The sequence below is a fragment of the Pectinophora gossypiella genome, chromosome 13, assembly GCF_024362695.1.
Source record: "Pectinophora gossypiella chromosome 13, ilPecGoss1.1, whole genome shotgun sequence".
In the NCBI taxonomy this organism is placed as follows: domain Eukaryota; kingdom Metazoa; phylum Arthropoda; class Insecta; order Lepidoptera; family Gelechiidae; genus Pectinophora; species Pectinophora gossypiella.
In genome coordinates this window covers 12878630-12903429 of record NC_065416.1, presented here as the reverse complement: position 1 = coordinate 12903429, position 24800 = coordinate 12878630, and the positions used below count along the sequence as shown (strand labels likewise).

Sequence of the window (24800 nt, the reverse complement as noted above, 5' to 3'; positions counted from 1 at the left end):
TCGCGGCGACTTGCTGAAAGGAAAATAACATCAGACTTTCGGATCCAAACTACTTCCTTATCACTACATGCTTAATCCTCAAATTCCACGTCCATTACTTGCTTAAAAGACAGTTCTTAGAAGAACCGGGGATTAAAACCGGCGATGTACAAAAGGCTTTAGAAAATTTCCACGAAAATCGTTAACAGTACAACATTTTGGTAAAAGTGCAAATTCAATTCATCCTGTATCTGTGTTCCATCCAACCAGACGAGCGCGAGAACGAGAGAGCTAATGGAATCCTTCAAAAGTTTACCTTTTGTTGTAAACCATTTTGGCACTTACAGCTGTAGTGCATTAGGTTTGAATTTCATGTGAAAAGTATTGGAGTTAGGACGTTTTGTTGGCTGGGTGCGATGTGTCCTTTTCACCCTGTTCCTAGTGGTATCATTCAGTCGCGAATAAACCGTCCTATAGGTCAGTCGCTTGCACCGACGACAAAAACAAAATATATACAAGTCACCCACAACACTATAATAGCATATATTTTATAAATCGTATATAGCTTAAACCGAACTCTAGTTTATATCTAAATATTTAGCTAGAAAATTAAGCTTTTATTTAAAAAGTAACTATTAAAACAATCGCGTGTGCAATTTGTATATTTGCTAAGTGTAGTGTCTTAAACGCTTTAGAAAAAGCAACTCTATTTATTTTGCGTGTGCGGAGAAAGTTAGAAAAATAAATATGAAGACGTCTTCGTTTTCTCTTCGTGTTATGCGAAGGGTAAGTGTGGATATCATTTAATACTAGTCATACTATATTAATAGGAGTAAGTATCTTTTGTTTACTTACCATGACTTACCCTTATGTGTGGTAAGTGGGTAAGTAAGGTAAGTAATGATGGTTACCAGGTGTCGAGTGTAACAGGTTGCAGGCCGCGCGTCCGCTCTACAGGTTGGGGTATTGATGGCTCGGCCACACCCTGGTTGTTTTTATTTCGACCTTTAAATATTTTATCGCGTCATCAAAACGTCATAAATGAATATTCATGAGCCGGACTTATCACTTCATGTTTGTACATTAATCAAATCCGCGCGCGGTACCAAGTTTATCTACAATCAATCAATGTTTGTGTTTTCGAGTGCCACCGTATCTTTTTCGACAGTCGAAAAACTGTAAATGATTGAAGAGTTTTTTATAAAAATCCTTTTATGATTGTATTAACGTATTTCGATCCGTGTTAAAAAAAAACCTGCATAATTATAAATCCGAATAATTTAAAATTCGATTAATATAATATACTTACATAAAAATAAAAATAATATTGAATTTTCATACACATGAATTATACTAACTTAATCAATTTGGTTACGAAGCTAACCGATGCAAAAACATACATACATAATTACATAAACTCACGCCTATTTCCCACCGGGGTAAGCAGAGAATGGAGACCGAAGCAAAAAGTTATGACATATTTTTTTCGTTATGAATGTCTTAATTATGAAGTTTTATTGTAATGTGGATTATAAAGTTACGTAGATGTAACTTATTGTTATGTTATTTATTTAAGAAAAAATGTTACACTCATTAACGTTATGCCAAGTCTGTTATGCGGATATTATATTGTGAAAATTAGATTATGCCAATTAAGGGAGACCCAAGTGTATCACATCAAACGTGACAACAATTATTACATTATTATATTACTAAGTATTCTTCTTATTATAATAATTATTATAGTAAGCTTAGTATTACATTAACGAATCATAAATCGTTAATTAACAGCCTGCGTGGTCTAGTGGTTAGAGCGTTAGGCACACGATCTGGAGGTCCGGGTTTGATTCCCGATGGGGACATTGTCGAAATCACTTTGTGAGACTGTCCTTTGTTTGGTAAGGATTTTTCAGGCTTGAATCACCTGATTGACCAAAAAATATGGGATGATTCCGTGCTTCGGAGGGCACGTGAAGCCGTTGGTCTCGGCTATAAGCCGTAAAAACACCTCCACCAACCAGCATTGGAGCAGCGTGGTGGAGCATGCTCCATACCCCCTCCGGTTGATTGAGGGGAGGCCTGTGCCCAGCAGTGGGACGTGTATAGGCTGTTTATGTATGTATGTATGATTTGTTAATTAGATGAAATTGTATAAGTTTCTGTGACTTCAAAGGTCATAAGTTCCGATTTATTATATAGAGATTTCCTTCCTTATTGTTACAGGTAAGTAATTACACAATACGAATTATAATCAACTTCATAAATTTAATCACTTACCTCACGTGATAGCGTAACAGCAACACACCTGTATCCCCAAAGGGGTAGGCAGAGGTGTATAGTATACAGGGTGTTAGTGACATCGTAACGAATATTAAGGAGGATGATTCAGACCATGATTCTGAGTTAATATCAAGTGGAATTTTCCGTCGCAAAATTCACGATTTTTTTTATCGCGATATTTTCAATTCTATTCTTTACGATAGAAAATTCCACTTGATATTGACTCAGAATAATCAGCTATTAGTGTTTGTTAGAGGAGCTCGATGGCGCAGCGGTAAACGCGCTCGGTCTGCGATTGTTGAAGTTAAGCAACTTTCGCAAAGGCCGGTCATAGGACGGGTGACCACAAAAAAAAAGTTTCATCTCGAGTTCCTCCGTGCTTCGGACGGCACGTTAAGCCGTTGGTCCCGGCTGCATTAGCAGTCGTTAATAACCATCAATCCGCACTGGGCCCGCGTGATGGTTTAAGGCCCGATCTCCCTATCCATTCATAGGGAAGGCCCGTGCCCCAGCAGTGGGGACGTTAATGGGCTGATCATGATAGTGTTTGTTACGATGTCACTCCAACTCCATACAGGTGCCTATACAAGTACGTAGTAAAGAGGATGATTCAGGTCATGATTCTGAGTCGATATCAAGTGGAATATCCTGTTGGAAAAGTCATGACAATGTAGTGTACGGTCACGAGTACTAATATGTATACCATTTGAAACCATGTCACATTAACTTTTTTGACAAATTAAACCGTAAGTCTCATTAAATGTCAAATATGATAGTGCGACAGGGTTCTAAAGTGGGTACATGATATTGCGCATGACTGTACCTGTTGCGAGGTTTTGTTAATTAAAATCACATTAGGATTTGGTTTTATAAAAGGCGCTTACGTAGATTTCCTTATAAGGTGACGCTAAGTAGGTTTTGATATTTGTTCTCTCTTGTTGTTCAAGCCGTATAAAAGTCACTAATGAGAATTATAGCGACTGCGACGTGCGTTAAAAAAACAATTCCTCGGCTATTAGCATATTAAGAGCAGACATTTTTAGGGCTTCACGTAAAATGGGCCAAGTAAATATAAGCTTAGATATCCATACTAATATTATAACTGCGAAAGTGTGCGTGTCTGTTTGTTCGTCCGTCTTTCGCGGCAAAACGGAGCAACGAATTGACGTGATTTTTTAAATGGGGATAGTTGAAGTGATGGAGAGTGACATAGACTATTTTTTTTTCTCTTTCTAACCCTACACTTCCCTAAACTGGGGGGTGGAAGTTTGTACGGAGCATTCCGCAATTTTCAAGGTAGTGAGGTAAAAAATGGTATCCGGACTATTTGTGACTGAAAAAAAAATCGTGCATCCAACCTAGCTCAACCGTTACTGGGAAATGGAGCCGAGAGTTGCCGTTCATGGTTGTCGCACACCTACATCCAACTTCTTTTGACCTATCAACTTGTTATATTGACCTTTAATTCAATGAAGTGTTCTAATACTTTTGACCTAAGTACCAACCAACCTAACTGTATTTTCATACCTCTACAAACAACCGTATTCATTAACACTGAACAACAACAAAAACAAAACAATAAAGGCACTGTGGTTCTGTGGTACACTGGTTTGTTTCTCAAATGGGGATACCCGATTCGAAACCCGGTATGAGACTTGCACTAATGAGTTATTCATTTATCTTGAGTGCAGCTTTCTCTAACACAGTTGGCTCGACCGTCATACACGGCGATACGGCTCACCACCTATCACGTTGGTGTAACAGAAAGCTCGGTGAGGCGTGGGTACTTAGTTCGTCTCGCAATGGATGTACTTCTGACTACCCCTTCTTCTATTGTGTGGGTTGTGAGGTGGATTACCCACCCCATCAACCGTGGTGTCAGGGTTATTATTGAGCCGCCAAAGGCCCCTGACATGACTCATGTAACGATTACGTACTTACACCAGTAGTCATAGTCATTTATTGATAATAATAATTACACGTCACAGATATTACAAAATTCAATGAAATTAAATATTACTACGGAATTCAATTACATTAAAATATATTATCAATTACAGGTCGTCAAAACTATAGAATGCCTGCTCAATAAGCCATTAAGTAAGTAGTAACCGGGACCAACGGCTTAACGTGCCTTCCGAATCACGGATTATCTTACTTTCGGACTATCAGGTGAACAGCCTGTAATGTCCTAACCAAACTAGTGATCACAAAGTGGTTTTTGTAATTTGTTCCCATCGGGATACGAACCTCAAAAGGAATATAGGTAGTCGTGAGGTTTTGTTACGTTACGTACATTAAATACAATTTGAGTGAAATAAGTTTCAGCTTTATAACAGAAACGACAATAAAATCTTGGTACTTATTCAATTTTATTTTATCTTTGAATTATATCGCGTGGTTTATATAACGCATAGAGCATAAAATCGCTCAAAGATACGTTTAGTAACTTAGTTTATGGATATTGCGTTATAAAAATGTGCATGCTGTGGCTGAACGCATGAGTTGGAATATTTACTATTTATAATATTTAATATTTAGAATATTAAATTCATGTTTCTGCCTCAGTGTGGCGCGCTGGAAGAAGTATTCTATTTATAATAAATAAATGGTCTTGTTTTTAATGTTATTTTTTTAATTTTTATCTCATTTTTCTATTTTTATTATGTGCTTTTTTATATTCAATACTGTTATAACTTGCTATAATATTGAACTCATTATAAAATAGTTGATCTATTACTTTAAAATGCGTTTAGCAACCAACTATTATTATGTCGATGCTCAATCAATAGACCTTTTTATTTGTGATTACCGCTTCAGTTGAAAACCAGGACACGTTCTGATACTTGGCTTCCTGGGTGTGTCGTAAAAACCGACAGAGGAATCGTTTCTTTTCTAATATGCTGGACAATTGTTATGGGCGATGGGCTGTTACCATAAGGTTCACCATACTCATTTTAAAGCGTATATACAGTGACCTGAGAGTGCAATACAACAATGCGTTCAGGGCGCTGCTGGGGCTGTCGCGACGCTGTAGCGCCTCCGGTATGTTCTGCGAGGCGCGCGTAGACGACTTCCACGCGATCATGCGTAAGCGCTGTGCGTCTCTGTTGCGCCGTGCGCGTGCCAGCCCCAACACCATCATGAGCGCATTGGTGGACCGGTACGACTCGCCGCTGCTGAACCGCTGGGTGCGATTGCACGCTGTTACATAGCTGCTCGCGGCTTCGGTGATTCGGGCCGGTCTCTTGTGTTTTATTTTTACGTTGTTCGTCTTTCGAATCTGTTACTAATACTAGGTTAAGCCTTTTGTTACTAACTAAATATGGACTAGTTTCCGAAATAAATATTTTGAATTTGAATTTTAGGACTTCGTATCAGCAGTGGCTCCAAGTTGTATTTGATTATTTGTGGCTCTGCACATTCCGTTAGGTTTACGGGCGTGAGTTTATTCTCACTCTGTACAAAAATTTCCTTCTTACCGAATGCCGCGATACCGCATAGGTGCGAGCGAAACAGTCAGTCGCGCTCTCCCTTACTCCGTAGCTCCTTAGATATTTAGACTCAAGTAAGACCCAGAGGGAGGAGCCAACAGCCTCCATGATCTAGTGGTTAGAGCGTTGGGCTCACGTTCCGAAAGGTCCTGGGTTCGATTCCCGGTGGGGACATATCACAAAAAATATTTTGTGGACTACCAGACTGTAATTGTCTTAACCAAACTATCCCTAGTTTGGTCAGTCTGATCACCTGATTGTCCGAAAGTAAGATGATCCGTGCTTCGGAAGGCACGTTAAGCCGTTGGCCCCGGTTACTACATACTACTGATGTAAGTAGTCGTTACATGAGGAATGAGCCAAGAATGAAATGATGAAAGGTGATGACGATGAATGATGAAACCTAAGCCCCCACACCTGGAGCAGACTCCTACTCCGAACCCCAAACGAATTAATTCAAAAGTCCGCATAAACTTTTGAGTTATGAAGCGGCATGTTGGCACGAAGCGAAAATAGATAGGTACAGTTTGTTTATTGAATATTCCGATATAATAACACTATCGCGGATGTTTTCCGACTAACTTAATGCGATCATTAACCAGAAAATACCACTTCGTATTAATTATTTAGATTATTCAATGAAGATAGCAACCGTCCCGTTCCCGTTCTCGCCAAAAAGTAAATTACTATAGACACACACTGATGCCTAAAGACACCAGTTTCGTCGCTTGTCACTTTGCGCTGTAGAGTGATAGATCAATCTTGATAGTTTCGAACCTCATGGAAACTGCGACAAGGACATATTTCCAACTACAATAACACCATTTCTATGTGCCTAATGTAGCAAGACGTAATGTTCATAGAATAGTCGCAACATAGTACAATTCACAGGTTGGTTACCTGTAGGAAATCTATTAAATATAACCACAAAGGTTATACACAAATTAAAATTCAAAAATATCCTTAATCAGTAGGTAACATAGTTACACTTTAAACCATCAATTTGTACATAACGAACGTTTCTCCGTCTGAAAGTATTGCAGCTTCTCACAACCTGTATAACCGAGAAACAGAAGCTGCAAAAAAGGCAGAGGGCTCCTAGACGTTCTTAAAAAAACATAAAATGTTGTTACACAATTCAGTAATTAGCATTATTTTATTTTTAAGAACGTTTAAAGCCCTGTGTTGAGGGCAAATCACAATTCAGTAATATGGCTGCCTACTATCGGTTCTCAGACAGTTAATCCCATGCATGCATATCTTCTAAATAATACTGTTGTGTTACAACAAAACAAATACTTAACAAAAAAAAAAATATGGCACGAAATGGAACACCCGTCTTGTGCCATAAAATATTTTTGTTATTTGTTTTGTTGTAGGATATTCTGCACGGCCGACTTTATAATATAATAAGAATAATTTTTATTTTTTTTAAGGACGTTACAATTTAAATACATACATAAATACCTATAGCAAGAGGGAAACCATTGCCCTATTTTTCCCTAAAAAAGTAGCATGGAAAATGCTGCACCGACAAGAGCGTGGCTCTTTGGTGATGATGACATAAGTATAAACAACTTATCCCAGTGCTAGGCAAGTGATAATCATTTAAATCATTGATGTAGGCCGGTGCTGGGATTCGACTCTGCGACTTCATATTGCGAGTTAAGCGTTCTCCCAACTGGGCTGCCAGGGCTTTGAAATGAGACTCTGTGTACTTAGAATAAGAAATAAATTACACTATAAAGTTCCGAAATTCAATAGCAAGCTAAACTACATTGTGGTCTTGACTATTCAAACAGTTGTAACAATACCTATTCAGTTTAGTACAGTCATGAGCAATATAATGTACTCTAGGACTCTGTCGCACTAACATATGACATTTAGTGAGACTTACAGTTCAATTTGTCAAAAAAGTTAATGTGACATGGTACCAAAGTGTATATATCGTGGCCATATCATAGAATTGTTCATTTCATGAAATGATCGACCATTTCATGAAATGGTCGTATTTCATGAAATAGAACAACATTCGTTGGCCACATCATGATGCGGTTTGGCCAGATCAATGAACACAAAACGTTTAACGATATGACCAACTAAATGCATGATTACTTCATGATATGGCCAAACGTTAACGATACATACATACATACATACATAAACTCACGCCCGTAATCCCAAATGGGGTGGGCAGAGCCACAAGTAATCAAAGACAACTTGCAGCCACTGTTGATACGAAGACTAATGTTATGGGCGATAGGCTGATCCCTTATCACCATAAGGTTCATCATATCCATCTTAGGACGTTAACGATCATATCGTAAAATAGTAACATTATCCACCGGTAGTGGCGCTGGTGTCGCTTTGTTTATGTTTTGCATAATGGCGGCGGACAATAATTATTCTTGTGTGAACGCGAATAATACGAGTAATAATGAGCAAATACAAGATAAAAGTGAAAAGAAAAACTCGTATTAACAGTAGACAGCAACTTTATTTTTATTTTTAGGTTATATGGCAAATAATGAAGGTCGAGTGACCACGCTACGTAAATCAATGGACTATTATTGGATTTCAAAATATGATATAATTAAAACTGCGAATGAAGAGATATTAATTTTAAAAAAGAAAAATATAGACGATCCTACTGTCCGTAAAGTTTCTTTTTTTGACGTGACTTATTGTAGATATGCCGCAGATGGCATTAACTACTTGAAACAGGATTCTATTAAAACGCATAAATGTTTTTGTCATAATTTAAATTATCATAATCCTTTTTTATAATTTTTTCAAGGCATAACAGTAGGTTAGGGTGCGGCGGGGGTGGCCCTTGGGCCACCCCTACGCCGCCAGTATGTTTATCTTACACACGAAAAGTATACTGAATGATGACCAATGGCATGAAATAGTGTCAAAAAATATGACGACGACTTCAAAGCGAGATGCAGTTACGGCGTATATGTCAACTACATCAACACTCCGTTAATCGAAAACGACTTTTTAATAATTAATTGACTTTTAAACATTTTTGTACTTTGTACTAGAGTAATACATTATTTCCTATCTTATTTCGCGTTTTTATTACACCACTTATCATGGACACCCTACATTAATGATATGGCCAAACGTGGATGGAAATATCATTAAACGCTGACGTTTCAACGATATGGTCAGTTGAAGTTGGCCATTTCATGAAATACGACCATTTCATGAAATGGTCGATCATTTCATGAAATGGTCAATTCTATGATCTGGCCACGACATATACATATTAATGCTCGTGACCGTACTGTGTAATGTTGTAGTGGTGTTTGAATGTGCGTGTCTTTTGTACCCAAGGAATAGAAAAAAAAAGGTAGGAAGGCCTAAGTGAGCGCGAAACGCGCGCCATACAAGTATTAGCAAATAGTTCATATTTCCATTTTGCGCTTCACTTATCCGCAAACTTTACGACCCACGGAGCTCCGCGATGGTATATTAAAAGGTAGTCTTGTGCATTATAACTTGCAGGGCAAAAAATCAAATTATGCAAGGAGAATATCTACTATTATGCAAGGAGATCCCTCCATAGCACAGGAAAGTTACCTAAAAAGAAAAAGGAAAACCAGCCCAATACAGGTTAGGTAACATACCTCCTTCACATACCTCCTCCTCCATTGTGGGTTTCCTTTACCGCTGAGCACGTCATAATTATTTATAATCCAAACATGAATGCGAAAACAAATTCGACAACCATTGGTTTAGGCCTGTGCTGGATTAGAACCTGCGATCTCAAAGTGAGAGGCTTGCATTCTACCAACTGGGCTACCACGGCTCGCAGTCAAATTATCTGAGTACATTTTGAAAAACAAACTCTATGTACAACAACACCGTACATTACCGGTACATTTGAGAATTCCTTCACAAACATTTTTTCCCAACTTTTGGGTGTCTAAAGCGTGGTGCACATTGGTGGCATGGTACGGAACAACTAAATTATATTTCTTTACAAATTATACCTTTGATATCTGTAATTATGTTTACTATAAGTTACATTAGAGTGTTGGTAGGGTTGGCAGAGGACATCTAGAAAGACGTACTTTGACCAAATTGGAGATGTCCTTGGAAAAGGTTCAGTAGGATCTACTCTGAACCGACGCGCGTGTGTGAAAGGATTGATGAATGTGGAGGAAACAAAAAAAGTGTGTCAGGATCGAAGCAAATGGAATTCCATAGTCTTTGCTTACCCCGGTGGTAAATAGGCGTGAGTGTATGCAGGTACTTATGTATGTTCACCATACTTGTTTCATAAATATAGCTATGTAATGGCCTCCGCGGTCCAGTGGTTGAGCGTTGGGCTCACGATCCGGAGGTCCCGGGTTCGAATCCCGGTGGGGATATATCACAAAAATCATTTTGTGATCCCTAGTTTGATTAGAACATTACAGGCTGATCACCTGACTGTCCGAAAGTAAGACGATTCGTGCTTCGGAAAGCACGTTAAGCCCTTTACCCGACCAATTTAAATTAATAATACTTATTTAGGTAGATACTTAAATAATAGCCGTTGGTCCCGGTTACTATTTACTGATGAAAGTAGGCGGTAGGAGGCGGCTCAATAGTAACCCTGACACCAGGGTTGATGAGGTTAGTAATTCACCTCACTACACACAATAGAAGAAGCTATGTATAGAAGCGTTCACAGAAAAGCATTTCCCAGTTTCCATAATCTGCAATAGTCCTACACGAACCGGGGATTGTCTTTGGGTGCACTCCCATAGTGCATGCAGGGGTAATCGCTGGTTGGTGTCACACCACATTTAGATTAAATTGTCTTAAGCCTCTACGTGTTGGCTTCGGCCTCACGCACGCCTTCTAAAAGTCCGGGACTCTATAGGCACGAGATATGGAAATGCCGTACTAATAACAAGAATATTTATTGACAAAAAAGAAATGCCGGTAAATAAAATGTTTTCCTTAAATTAAGCATAAATTAGTAAAGGAGATTATCGGATTTCGGCCCAGAAGCACACACCGGACACTTCATACAAACAACCTCGTTTTACACAGACACTACATATTGACGTTATCATACACGCGCATCTGTGTGTGTGACGTCACATACCATACGATTCAAGACTAAACTGTGTTCGAGGGGAGGTGAGGTAAACCTAGCTCAGACGCTGGTGGGAGGCGGAGAGTTGCCGTTCTATACCGTTCTATAGTATTAGGCCAGAAGTCAAAGAGCCAGCCAAAAATATTTTTGCTATATTCCGTTAGATCTTATCCGTCTGTCAATTATTACTTTGTAAAACATAAAAATAATTGTTTATTTATTTATTAATGTTCTAGAACTATCTTTACAAGACTATCCCAATACAGTAGTTCACTAAAAATATATAATAACATAAATAGCCTATATACGTCCCACTGCTGGGCACAGGCCTCCTCTCAATCAACCGGAGAGGGTATGGAGCATACTCCACCACGCTGCTATATAATTATACAAATCTTAAAGTAAGAGCAATAAATTTATAGGTATAGTACATAGCGTTTGAGGATTTGAGTTCTGTGGCGCAGCGGTAAACGCGCTCAGTCTGCGACTGTTGAAGTTAAGCAACTTTCGTAAAGGCCGGTCACAGGATGGGTGACCACAAAAAAAAAGTTTTCATCTCGAGCTCCTCCGTGCTTCGGAAGGCACGTTAAGCCGTTGGTCCCGGCTGCATTAGCAGTTGTTAATAACCATCAATCCGCACTGGGCCCGCGTGATGGTTTAAGGCCCGATCTCCCTATCCATCTATAGGGAAGGCCCGTGCCCCAGCAGTGGGGACGTTAATGGGCTGATGATGATGATGACCATAGCTGACAAAGTATGGAAATACTTGTATTCCAGTCTATGATGCCTCCTGGAGATCAGACACAGAAACGTAGCTAGCATACAATCTTATGTTGCCAAAATAGAAACACAAGAAGTTATTAACAAAGAAAGGCTAATCATACTTCTCTTGTTTCATTGATCTGTGGTTGCTGCTGCTTCGTGCGTGTTTCTTCCCTTCCTGACTTCACTTTGTATTAACTCTAGATAAAATCATGTCGAACGATATCGGAGCTCTATTGGGCTCAGGGTTTTACCCGCCGCCTCCCATTGGGCGGGTAAAGGGCCTAATTGACAGGGTAACATCGTTATCCTTTGGGAGAAAGTTCAGCTATTGTTACGTATATCTGCTAATACAATTTATAAAAAGTTTCACCGAGTTTTTTTTTTCTTTGACGTAACACGCGCGTGCGAAGGACGTCTGTAGTGATTTTTTATGCGACTTTTACTTTGAAAAGATGAAATGGAAATTGCAATTGAATACAGTCTGCTAGAAAACTTTAGCAGGATTATGCTTTTATTTTTGACGTGACTTGTAGTAGATTTGCCGCAAATGGTATTAACTACTTGGCTGGATAAATGGGGAACCTGGTACAAAATTTAAGATAACAGGCCTGAGGGTGCCCAGTGGGGCACGAACCTCGGTTTAGGGCGTCGTCTGAGACAATAATATATGAAAGAATTAATCAACCCTAGTGGGTCAATAGGGGTAAGCGGTGAATGAGGAAAATCGTCGTAGTCAGAGGTACATCCTTGGCAAGATGAACCAGTTACCTACACTTCACCTGAGCTTTCTGGTAGACCAACGTGATATGTAGTGAGCTGTATCGCTGTCTATAAAAGTTATGTTTTAGTAACAAAATTATTCAGTCACTAATATAAGTAGTGCAAATTTCAATACTTTCTAAAGTACTTATGACATTTTTAATATTATTCGCAAATTACAAATTCACTTCGTTAATGTATCGTATTTACTCTATTAGTGTTATATTCTCTAAGGACTGGTTGAAATTGGTATAGTTTTAGTAGAACTTATTTCAAGGTAAGCTACGCTATGCCTGAGTACTTGTTTATATTGTAATTAGAGTTGCTATCAAAACATGACTTAACACAAAACACATAAAAAACAAACATTTATGTTTAACATTTGTGTTTTGTTATTTATAGCCTATATACGTCCCACTACTGGGCACAGGCCTCCCCTCAATCAACCGGAGGGAGTATAGAGCATACTCCACTACGCTGCTCCACTGCGGGTTGGTGGAGGTATTTTTGCGGCTAATAGCCGGGACCCACGGCTTAACGTGCCCTCCGAAGCACGGAATTATTTTACTTTTTAAACAATCAGATGATTCAAGCCTGTAAAGTTCTTACCAAACAAAGGACAGTCTCACAAAGTGATTTCGACAATGTCCCCATCGGGAATCGAACCCGAACCTCCAGATCGTGAGCCTAGCGCTGTAACCACTACACCACGAAGGCTGTTGACTTAACACAACATGGCATTAAACCTTTATCCCCAAAGGGATAGGCTCTGGAATACAGGATATAAGTGGCACCGTACCGAACACTGAGGGGGTGACTAAGCTTGTGATTTTAAGCATAGTATAAGAAGACCAGCCGGGTCTGCATGACAACCGCGCCGCGCGCGTCGACCAATAAGCGATGCGAATGCTATCTACGTAGATGGTCGTCAAACGGCTATTGGTCGAAGGCCTCAAAATAATTCTCGCCGCGCGCGGCGCGGTTACCGTGCAGAGCCTATGCTCAATCTTATGACAAGCCGCCATTGCTAGCCCTTTAATGACGTAAGTTTTACCACTGTGTTACCAGTTGGGAACTTTCTAAGGACGTAAATTTTATTATTGAAAATTAAGTGAATCACTGTGTAATGTATTTATTTACTATTACATAAATAAAAATAATTAAAACTGTAAGTATTTTTTTACTAAAAGTTCTAAATTTCCTTGCTAAGTATAAAGGAAATTACATTGGTCGTGGGTAATTTATTTTTTACAAAATGGCAACGCAGTGTGCGATGACGTCAGCTGGGCTAACCTTGAAATGTTAGCTGTCACTTTTGAGCATACCTGGTCTTCTTATACCATGATTTTAAGATAATTATGGATTTGAAAATAATTTATAAAACATTATTAATGACTTTGTGACGGAAAATTCAAATCATCCCGTCAATATTCGATACGGGGTCACTGACACCCTGTATACATAGTATAAAGATACACCCCTCGCCAGCTACGGCAAAACATTATTTATATACAAAAAGCATTTTCACAAAATCCATCCAATTACAACATAATCAACCAATGCACTCATCAAAAACAAACCGTGGTAAACACAAAAATAGGAACATTGATTTCTTTAGGGATTTTCCCAGCTAAAATCAGACTCGCGTATGAAAATTGCTTCCGCCATTTTGATAGATGACGGACGGGAAGACAAATTGATTTTGTACTACATGCGATGTCCAGTATTGCTCGTTTATTTAATTATAAATTAATGTAAGTATTTAAAGTGGTGGTGAATTTTGAAATACGTAACGAACTTCTAATTAATAAATGTTACTACAGCACTAGTGAATACCTTAATGATACTAATGTTACTATTTGAAAAGCTTCCTTCTCTCTTTTTAAACTTCTATTTTGTTGTGCCCGAAAGGGTCTGCAATGTGAAACTCACATGTAACGTACAAACTTGTAAACCATCATAGTATGCAAATAAATAATATTGAATATATATTGAATACGTGCGCGTGTATGTGTAATAGGAATTTGTGTAATATGTACTAGTCTGAGTACGTACAATACACGAAATATTACGATATCTAATTTTGACTGAGAATTGATTAAATCTGGTCATCAAATTTATGTATTAAGTGTATAGGAGACACCTGGCCTGGCAAAACTATCGCACAGTCGACACATAACCTAAGCTCACGACTATATCCCAATTGGGGTAGGCAGTGCATCCATCGTAAGATGAATTAAGTACCCACATCACCGAGCTTTTCTTGTAACATTTCTAAGTTGTAATCGTTGATAACATTAGACCTTCAACAGTTCATAGGTCTCTGCACCAACTCGCTACGTTCCTTAAAATTAATATAGATGGCGCTGTACAGATTTCCCTTCGTTTAATCTTCTAATTTCATGGATAACAGACATAGTGGTAACCATTCTATCGTCTTCATAAAAAAGAAACATCTATTCAATATAAACATGACGAAGAAGGCGAAGACATGGGAGGCATGGCGAAGGTTGTCTGGAAGAGATCGCTCTTAGCGATTGCCCACCTTAGAATAAGTTTATCCTGGAAATGTTTTGTGAATTTGTGTGCAATAAAGTGTTTTGTTATTATTATTATTATGACATAATATAAGCTTAAGACTATATCCCAATTGGGGTAGTCAGAGTTACACCCATAACAAAAAGAACTACTTAAGTACCACATCTCACCGACTTTTTGTTATACCAACGCGATAGTTGGTGAGCGTATCGCCGTCTATAATGGTCGAACTAACTGTGTTAGTGAAAACTGCACTTAAGATAAATTAATACCTAAGTTAGTACGGATCCGTTATCGGGTTTCGAACCCGCGCTCCCCGTTTGAGAAGCAAGCCGATGAACCACTAGACCACAGCGACTAAATCAATAATACGTTCGGCTTCTTGTCGCGGAGTTTGGGGCCGATACCATTTAGTTTAAGATTTACTGCCGACACGAAAAGACGAAGCTTCTTGTCGTTCCGGGCATGTCGTAAAACCCGACAGAGGGATTGTGTCCTTTCTAACATAATGGTCAATTTTTACGGGCGATACCCCAATTCTTTGTCACCAAAAGGTTTATCTTATCCATCTTTAGACTTCGTATCAAGAGTGACTGCAAGTTGTCTTTGATTACTTGGGGCTGTGGAATAATATTACGTATAGAACGGCAACTCTCCGCTCCCCATCAGCGGCTGAGCTAGGTTTACCTCACCCCCCTCGGACATAGTTTAGTCTTCAATCATATGGCAATAGACGTCGCACAGACAGATGCACGTGTACGTTAAGGTCAATGTGTACACCTCGTTTTACACTTGTTTTGTATATTGTGTGCAATAAAGTGTATTTGTATTTCGTTTAATAGAATCTTCCGTGCTTCGGAGGGTACGTGAAGCCGCTGATTCCCCCCTCCCTCCGCTTGATTGAGAAGAGGCCTGTGCCCAGCAGTGGAACGTATATAGACTGTTTATAATGTGGAATCTAAATTCTTATGAAAAATTCCAGAAAATACAGAAGCATCGTGTTCCTGTACATTTTCTGCAGTAGTTTGTATTCGGTACTTGCTTTGTCAGCTTCGGTCACGGTAATAAAAGTGGTTCCCGGCGTTGTCGACTGCGATACTACTCGTTAAAATCGAATGTAAGTGCCTGTATCAAAATTCACGGTTCAAAGACGATAGAGCATTGAGAGCGTAGCGTGCATGCCTCGTTTGTCTGGGCGAATAGTTATTGGCATCTGACGAAAAAAATTCACGTCAAAAAAGCATAAGTCCTTACATTCATACTATTTTCTTTTATTTTGCTGCAATAAAGTTATATACACCTATATTTAAATTTATAGGTGGCCACCATGCTTGGGAAGGCACATTAAGCCGTTGGTCCCGGCTACTATTTTCTAATGTACTGTCGTTACTTGAGCGATTTCAGGACCTTTTTTTAGGCGGCTTCAGGTTAGTAAAGCGGACCAAGAGGGGGTAATGCTAGTGAGATGAAGATAACGCTTTCCGTGTGAACATGAAGTATAAAGAAGTTAGGTGATACAGGAAAAGATTGTGTAGATATACTGGAATAAACTGCTTATTTCCTGTACAAAATATTTCTCGCATCGCCTCCGCATTTTATGAGCAAGAAAATTAAATTCTCGAAGCGTAAACGATCGAAATTGAAGAGGTAGAAGCTTTGGCAATAAACGCATAAATTACGAATATAATGGTAATATTTTTTATAACGTTTTTTGCCTTTTGCCGAGACGTCTTAGCTTTTTCATGATACTATATCATCAGGCAAAAGCAAGTGAAGAAGATATTATTTTATTTTGTTTAATTGTATATATTTTTTTATTTATTTATTGTGATATTTGTCTTCGCACTGGCGTTACTTTCTGACTTTTTCTCAAACGTGTGCTAGTTGATACTAGCTACAGATAATGTGATAACCGTGATGGTTTCATGATGCTCCAGTGGTCGGAAACTGTGACTTCAACTTTAGAGATTGTAAGATTGAACGCCACCGCAGACCACCTTCACACCAAGGTTGCTGAGCAGGGTAGCTGACTGGTTAATCATCTACCTCACAACCCACACGATAGAAGGAGTTTAAACGCTATTTGATGCCACTCTACTCGATTCAGAAGTAAACTTATGCCAAAATGCAACTTGTGTGAACTCAGAGTAAAAGATAAAGAAGGGATTCTACTCTGATCACATATCATTTGTATATTTAAAGTATTTTCTTTTAAAATTTAATTAAAACATTTCACAAAAGACATCGCTAAGTTTAAACAGGTTTGTCTTCTTCGCGTAGGTCACTTTAATAGCACGCTTTCTCATTATCACATTCAAAGTACTTACACAATATAAATCTTTACCACTTTGATGCTTACTTAGTTATAGTAGAAACAGATAGCAAACAGAAATCACACATCAACTGCCAGTAGCCATTCGCCGCTAGTCAATAAACCGGTCTTACGCAGCGAATACAGGACGTTTTAATGTTTTCATTTAAATAAATAAAATAAAAATAGTTTCAATTGCAGCGAAGTTCGTTGTCGACACTTCCCAGTAAGTAACTAAAGTACTTGTGTTGGGAATGACTCGCTACTCCCCTTTGGCTTGAGTACAAAAGATTTTTAAAACATAGTATATGTCTATAAAGTATTTACCTACAAAAGTAAAAGTTATTACATAAACTTAACATTCATAACATAAATAGCTATGTCCCGTTGCTGGGCACACGCCTTCCCTCGGAGGGGATGCAGAAAATTCCACTATGCTTTGCTGCGGATTAGTGGAGGCGTTTGAGCTAGTAACCTGTTGTAACTGCAATAAATATAATTTATTATTGACCTAAATTATGAAATACAAAAACAACTCAAGAACGTGTGAAATTGGGACATCCTGGATAATTTAACAGTCGACAACTCGACAGTTTAACCGAACGGCTGTAAGGTTCCACAAGGGACACATTTTAAGGCGTAAACACTGAGGGTCAAATGTTGTAATGTTCAGAGCTTACATGTTTTAGTGAAAATAACGTTAAGGGATAATTTGGGGTGGTAAAGTGACACAGAGAAAAGTAAAAACTAAAAAATAATAGTAATATTAGAATAATATTTTTCATATCGACTCTTGTCTTTTGTCGACGAATCTTAGCTTTTTCATGATAATATATCATCGAGTAATAGCAAGTGAAGAAGATATTATATTATATATTAATTTATTTTTATTAAAAAGAAAATGTTTTTCGTCAGTTTTAGATCTGTATTTATTTAGTGAATCAGAATTTTATAATTTATTTTGCACCTAGTACACGACCAAATTGGGTCGCGTGGGCAGATTTAAAACTGACGGAACATATTTCCTTTTTTCTATTTAACTTATTTATGAATTTTAATCTTGAAGCTCGGTGGCGCAGCGGTTAACGCGCTCCATCTGCGATTGTTGAAGTTAAGCAACTTTCGCAAAGGCCGGTCATAGGATGGGTGACCACAAAAAAGTTTTCATCTCGAGCTCCTTCGTGCTTCGGAAGGCACGTTAAGCCGTTGGTCCCGGCTGCATTAGCAGTCGTTAATAACCACCAATCCGCACTGGGCCCGCGTGGTGGTTTAAGGCCCGATCTCCCTATCCATCCATAGGGAAGGCCCGTGCCCCAGCAGTGGGGACGCTAATGGGCTGGTGATGATGATGAATTTTAATCAGATAAATATAATATTAAATCCGAAATTTTATCGCGTTTTTCTATGACATCACAGCGTGCTTTTTCATACAAATTCCCTAGTAATTCCGTTTTTTGACGTTTAGTAAAAAGTAACTGATTTGACTAGTTGGAAATTAGCCTATTGAAGCCGCGATGCGGTTGTCATACCAACCTGGCTGATAAGACAAGTGGATGGAATACATTTATTTATTTATTTAGATAGGTATACCAACAGTACACATATTGTAAAGTTATAAAATACAATACATCAACTTTATGATTGTATGGCAACCGGTCGTTATAGACGAGAGGCAACCATTACTGCCAATGTCAAGTACAGGAACCACATTTGTCCATAGAGAATTTCCATAAAGACTATCCTATTTAGGTCTTGCGTTAATTATGATAAATGTCCACTTAGTTGTCATGTCTGACTGTAACTATGTTAACCCGACAGTAACAATACAAGTTGGTACAAGTTCAGTCGAGTGAGGATACAACTTTAAGTACGACAGAGAAGGACTTAGATGAGGAAAGTTATCGTTAGATAATTATACAGGTTTGTAAGTTGGTAGTAGAATTATTCGAAAAAATATTTTATTAAACATAAGTGAAACAGGGTAGTCAACTAGTCAAATCAGTTACTTTTTACTAAACGTCAACAACGAAATTACTATAGAATTTGTATGAAAAATCAACATGTGACGTCATAGAAACGTGACAATATGTCGCACTTATTATTACTTAAATTTTTCTTCAAATTGAACTTCTTCTTCTTCATTTTTCAAAAAGAAAACGTTTTTGTCGCTTTTAGGTCTGTCTTTATTTAGTAATAAGAATTTCATAATTTATATTTGACCTAGGAAACCCAATTATCAGGTAAGCTTGTTAGTTACATAAATAGGCGTGGAAGCGTTCTGGCGTTGTGGCGATTTCAAGCAAACTTATCAGTGTGCATTGGCCTTAAGAGGTTGTAGGTTACTTTTGATATCAAATCTTTTTACAACCTTTTTCTTTGTATATTTTTTTTTCTTTGAATATTTTTACTTTTTTATACTTTTTTGATATTGTTTTTTCAATTTGTCTTTTTACTTCTGACATATTATGTAAGATTGGAAATACATGCATAAACCGAAATTGCTGAATTATTTCTCGAAATAACACACTTTGGTTCCACAAGGTTTGGTTGCGCATCCTACAAGACATGTGAGGTCACTTTTATACAAGTGGTGCCGCGACAGTGGTGTCCATTAAGATAGGGTCATAATAGTTTCAACGATTCCTCTAGCTCCAGCCCTGTACAAGTAAATCCTGAAGGAAATTACAAGTTATATTCAGCGGAGTTTGAAACTCATTAACCAGTGATGAAAGGACTCGCACTTGTGCTCGGGTGATTGACAGACCAGCGTGCTAAATTATATTGGATTTGGAAGCATTAGTAATGATCCGAATTCTAAAATAATTTATCTTTAGATTTGGATGGAAAATATTAGTTCTTCGAAATGAAAAATGATTTTCAACTAGCTTTTTCTCGAGGCTTGGCTCGCGTTATATTCCGGGTAACACGGTTCCCTTTTTCGGATTTAGAACACAGAAGAGAACTCTGAACAGGATATTGTTTTAATACGCAACTGTACACGATATTATATGTTTTCCATTTGGAGATAGAATGGTGCTAATTCCTGTAAATACCATGTAATTTTATTTTAAGTTATATCTGTCATTTTCTTATCCGCCGAAAAGGAAAGGGACGGGTAATCGACAAGCATAAAATTTATGGAACACACGTCAATTTTAAGCACAAATCCAAACCAACCGTCTAAAAATTTTACATCCGTCAATAACCCGACACAGTTAAGTAGACAGCACGTCAAACGGATTGCATACGGTTAGGGTCATTAATACATTTACCCATTCTTCCTAAAATTAAGAGCTGTGAATCATCCGTCCCTTTCCTTTTCGACGGATATGAAAATGACGGATATAACTTAAAATAAAATTAGGCGGTGTCTGCAGGAATCGGGGCCAATGTAAAGCTAAACATGGAAATGATAAGCTCGTATTGTTATTATTGTTATTTTTGATCATTTTTTATTATCATAAGTAAGTAATTAAATATTTTATGTCAATCTGTCGAATGTAAAGTTTTTAGCTTGACCTTCCTACGTTGCGAAAATCCATGTAAAATTTCACCCCATCTTTGAGGGCAGATTAACACTTTAACTGTCCATGCATTACATGTAATGCACTGAAGACCTAGCTCGGTGCGTCCGTACATGACATATAATACACTAAATCATCAAGAATAGTGTTGTTCCCGAGAAGCTTGAAAAATCAAACAAATCAATGTTATATTTTATTCAACCTGCCAAATAAAAGTAAAAGTAATACGTTTTATCTTTTAATCAAACAAAAATTAAAAAGGTTTTCTCTTACCAAATTTCAACTAAAATAAATCTTTTTTTTTAACATTTTTAGTAACTAACTACATCGTTATGCAAATATTATTTGCATAATAAGTCACCTCCACATTCAATACAATATATTAAATTGAGTGACACAAAATTAATGTTGCATCGTGGAACTATGTCACCTAAATCGTTCTTGGCATCATAATTATATTTTTTTACAATCCTCACATTCGCCTGAAAACATATCTCTTTCGTTTTCCTCATAGAAATTAATAAGTTAAGTTCCTCATAAGCAACGAATTATATATATTATGATACATATACGAATTATAATTCGTTGCTCATAAGTATATCCATGAAGCAGTCCGCGAATATAAATACGAGATCAACGGTTTAACCATATTTGTTACTTATAAAACTGATCATGTTTCGACGTATTTGGACAACACTATTTATTGGTCGACGATTGAAGTTCATACGTCCGTGCATTGCATATAATGCACTATTGGACGTATGGCAATTGTATAGACAATTGCCGTGGGACAGTCAAAGTGTTAAAAACAGAAGATGCACGATTTTCTTGTTACTCCCAAATAACCCACATACCAATTTTTAGCGATCTACCTTCAAAGCGGGATGATCCATATAAACTTCCACCCCCCATTTTAGGGAAGTGGGGGGTTAAAAACGAGATAAAAGGTAGCCTGTGTCACTCTCCATCCCTTCAACTCCATCTCCACTTAAAAATCACGTCGATTCGTGAAAAAAGGACAAACAAACAGACAGACACACACATACACTTTCCCATTTATAATATTAGTATTTATGGATGTCATCAGGGAACCCTTATTGAAACTCAAGATAATATTTTACAGAAAGTTCGGTGAGCGATAGTTACTTAGGGTGGTATTAATAAACTAATCTCAGCTGAGACTGTCCTCAAGATCATGTTCAAGTCTCTGTTTTTATATGAGAAATGTCACATTGACATGATCTTGAGGGAGTCTCGAAGCTGAGATTAGTTTATTAATACCACCCTTAGTTAATCCTGCGATGGATGTACAGTCATGAGCAATATATTGTACCCACTTTGTCGCACTAACATATTTGACATTTAGTGAGACTTACAGTTCAATTTGTCAAAAACGTTAATGTGACATGGTACCAAAGTGTATACATAATTGCTAGTGACCGTACCTCCCATTAGGATATAGTCGTGAGCTTATCCATGTTAAGTGTATAATGTTTTAGTTAACTGCTATAAAGCAAACCTGTGGGGCTAAATAGGCCAAATCAAACCAATTCATCTCATCATCATCAGCCCATTAACGTCCCCACTGCTGGGGCACGGGCCTTCCCTATGGATGGATAGGGAGAACGGGCCTTAAACCATCACGCGGGCCCAGTGCGGATTGATGGTTATTAACGACTGCTAATGCAGCCGGGACCAACGACTTAACGTGCCTTCCGAAGCACTGAGGAGCTCGAGATGAAAACTTTTTTTTGTGGTCACCCATCCTATGTCCGGCCTTTGCGAAAGTTGCTTAACTTCAACAATCGCAGACCGAGCGCGTTTACCGCTGCGCCACCGAGCTCCTCTTAATTTTAGTGGCAATTCATCTAAAAAAGCAATATTGCAATTTGACATTTAATTTGCGCATATAAAAGTAAGTGCGCAATGCAAACGAATGTCAAATAGCAATATTGCTTTTTTAGATGAAATTGTAACAATGTGGCCATTTTAGACCCTCTGGTCTTCTTTTATAATTCAAGATCCATTGTTTAACAATTGTGTTGGATATTTGCTGTTGTATCCTGCCGATGTTGCGTGCTGTCGAGTCGCACCTTTACAAGTTATATAACACTAGAATATGATTTGACTTACAGGCTACATAGCCTCGCCACTACCGACTCTATTACAGTAGCTTCAAAGAGAAGTCATGAGCTAAGTTAATGGGTACTCAAGTTTAATTACTTGAACATAATTATGGCATGAGATCTTCGTGCTTGAACATTTTGATAGTAACTTCTTCATTTCTAATTAAAATGGGGAAAATAAACCGATGTAAAGCTTTTAGTATCACGTCTTGAGGGGGGATGATTTAGACCATGATTCTGAGTTAATATCAAGTGGCATTTTCCGTCGCAAAATTCATGATTTTTTATGTTTCTTTTTTATATTTTCAGTTCTATACTGTTGTGATGGAGAATTCCACTTTATATCAATTCAGAATAATGAGCTGAATCATCCCCCCCTCAGTATTTGTAGCGATGTCACTAACACCCATATCTACCTGTACATACTTGTACGGAGTGTAAGTTACATCGTAACGAATACTACTGGGAACGATTCAGACCATGATTCCGAGTTGATATCAAGTGGAATTTCCTGTCGTAAAACTCACGAAAATTTTAGTGTTTTTAAAATTATTTTCGGAATCATTATGCGACGGAAAATTCCACTTGATAACTACTAAGAATAATAATCTGATTCATCCCTCAAAGTTTTCGTTACGATGTTAGTAACACCCTATAAACGTTAAGGAGTAACGTAAGGAGTAAACGCTATAGTATGTATGTACACAACCGCACTCTCCTTTCCAGCTAAGTGTAAGCCTATTGCCATTTACCGGGCTCAAATCCCGGAAACCACGTGATATCAATTATCTATGATCCAAACATGAATATAAACTCAAACCACCTTATTACAAATATAAACTAAAGATAAAGTAGGTTTACAATAACAATCCGCGCGATAAGTCATAATAATTCTATGCAGAATCTGCGAAAAGGTTACCGCTTCTTTACTTCTTCTTATCGTGTGGGTTGTGAGGTATATTACCAACCCCATCAACCCTAGTGTCAGGGTTACTATAGCCGCCAAAGGCCCCTGACATGGGTCATGTAACGACTACTTACTTACATCAGTAAGTAGTAACCGGGACGAACAGCTTAACGTGCCTTCCGAAGCTTTTGGATACTTTTGGATAATCAGGTGATCAGCCTGTAATGTCCTAACCAAGCTAGGGATCACAAAGGGTACCGCTTCTTTTAATCTTCTCGTCTCGTCTATCGTGTGGGTTGTGTGGTGAATTATCAACCTCATCAACCCTGGTGTCAGGGTTATTATTGAGCTGCCAATTGCCCATGTAAATATTACTCACTTACATCAGTAAGTAGTAACCGGGACTAACGACTTACCTTGCCTTCTGATGCACGGATCATCTTACTTTACGTTGGGTATTATTTGTTCACAGTTGTTTTCTTCACGCGGGGTCAAAACAAATCCACACTTGTGATTGAAGTTCAAAGAAATAAATCCAGAATGATAAGCACATTTTTTCTTTTTTCCAATCCAGCTAAGAAATTACACGGGTTAAAAGGTTCTGTAGAATTAGTTTAAGTGTGAAGAAGGATTTAAGGCGACCGAGTGAGGATGAAACGATAGTAATTACGAGGGGAGGAATCATCGACTGTACAACCACATAGACACTTGATGTTTTGCGCATATAATTTATTCTTGTTGACTAACGAGTGAAGCATGTGCCCCGCATGTCTGGTTATGTGTGTACCTTCATATTTATAGCTAGGCATGTGCCCCGCACGCCATGCGCCGCACGCCTCGCTATGTATGTACCTTCATATTTGTGGCGTGGTATGAATCACAAATAATATAAAAAGAAAAATGAAGTAAGCGTGTTGCTCGCGGCGGGATAGTATATCGAGGGCTTCCATCAATACCCGTTCGAAGTCTCTATCTACGTAAATAGCATTCGCTGCGGTTGTCATGCATAGTTTACACGC

General features: G+C 38.1%; 1 protein-coding gene across 2 annotated transcripts in view; it reads left to right on the top strand.

Annotated features, from left to right (window-relative positions):
* The first annotated feature begins 517 nt into the window (after nt 1-517).
* The window catches only part of LOC126372180 (calmodulin-A-like), a 294155-nt gene continuing 269872 nt past the window's right edge, over nt 518-24800 (top strand). Inside the window, exon 1 of one of the 2 annotated variants that reach the window (XM_050017840.1) lies at nt 518-765. In XM_050017840.1, the coding sequence (XP_049873797.1) occupies nt 727-765 (39 nt within the window). In that variant the 5' untranslated portion in view covers nt 518-726. The remainder of the gene's footprint in view (nt 766-24800) is intronic. The other variant, XM_050017841.1, reaches the window with a different exon arrangement.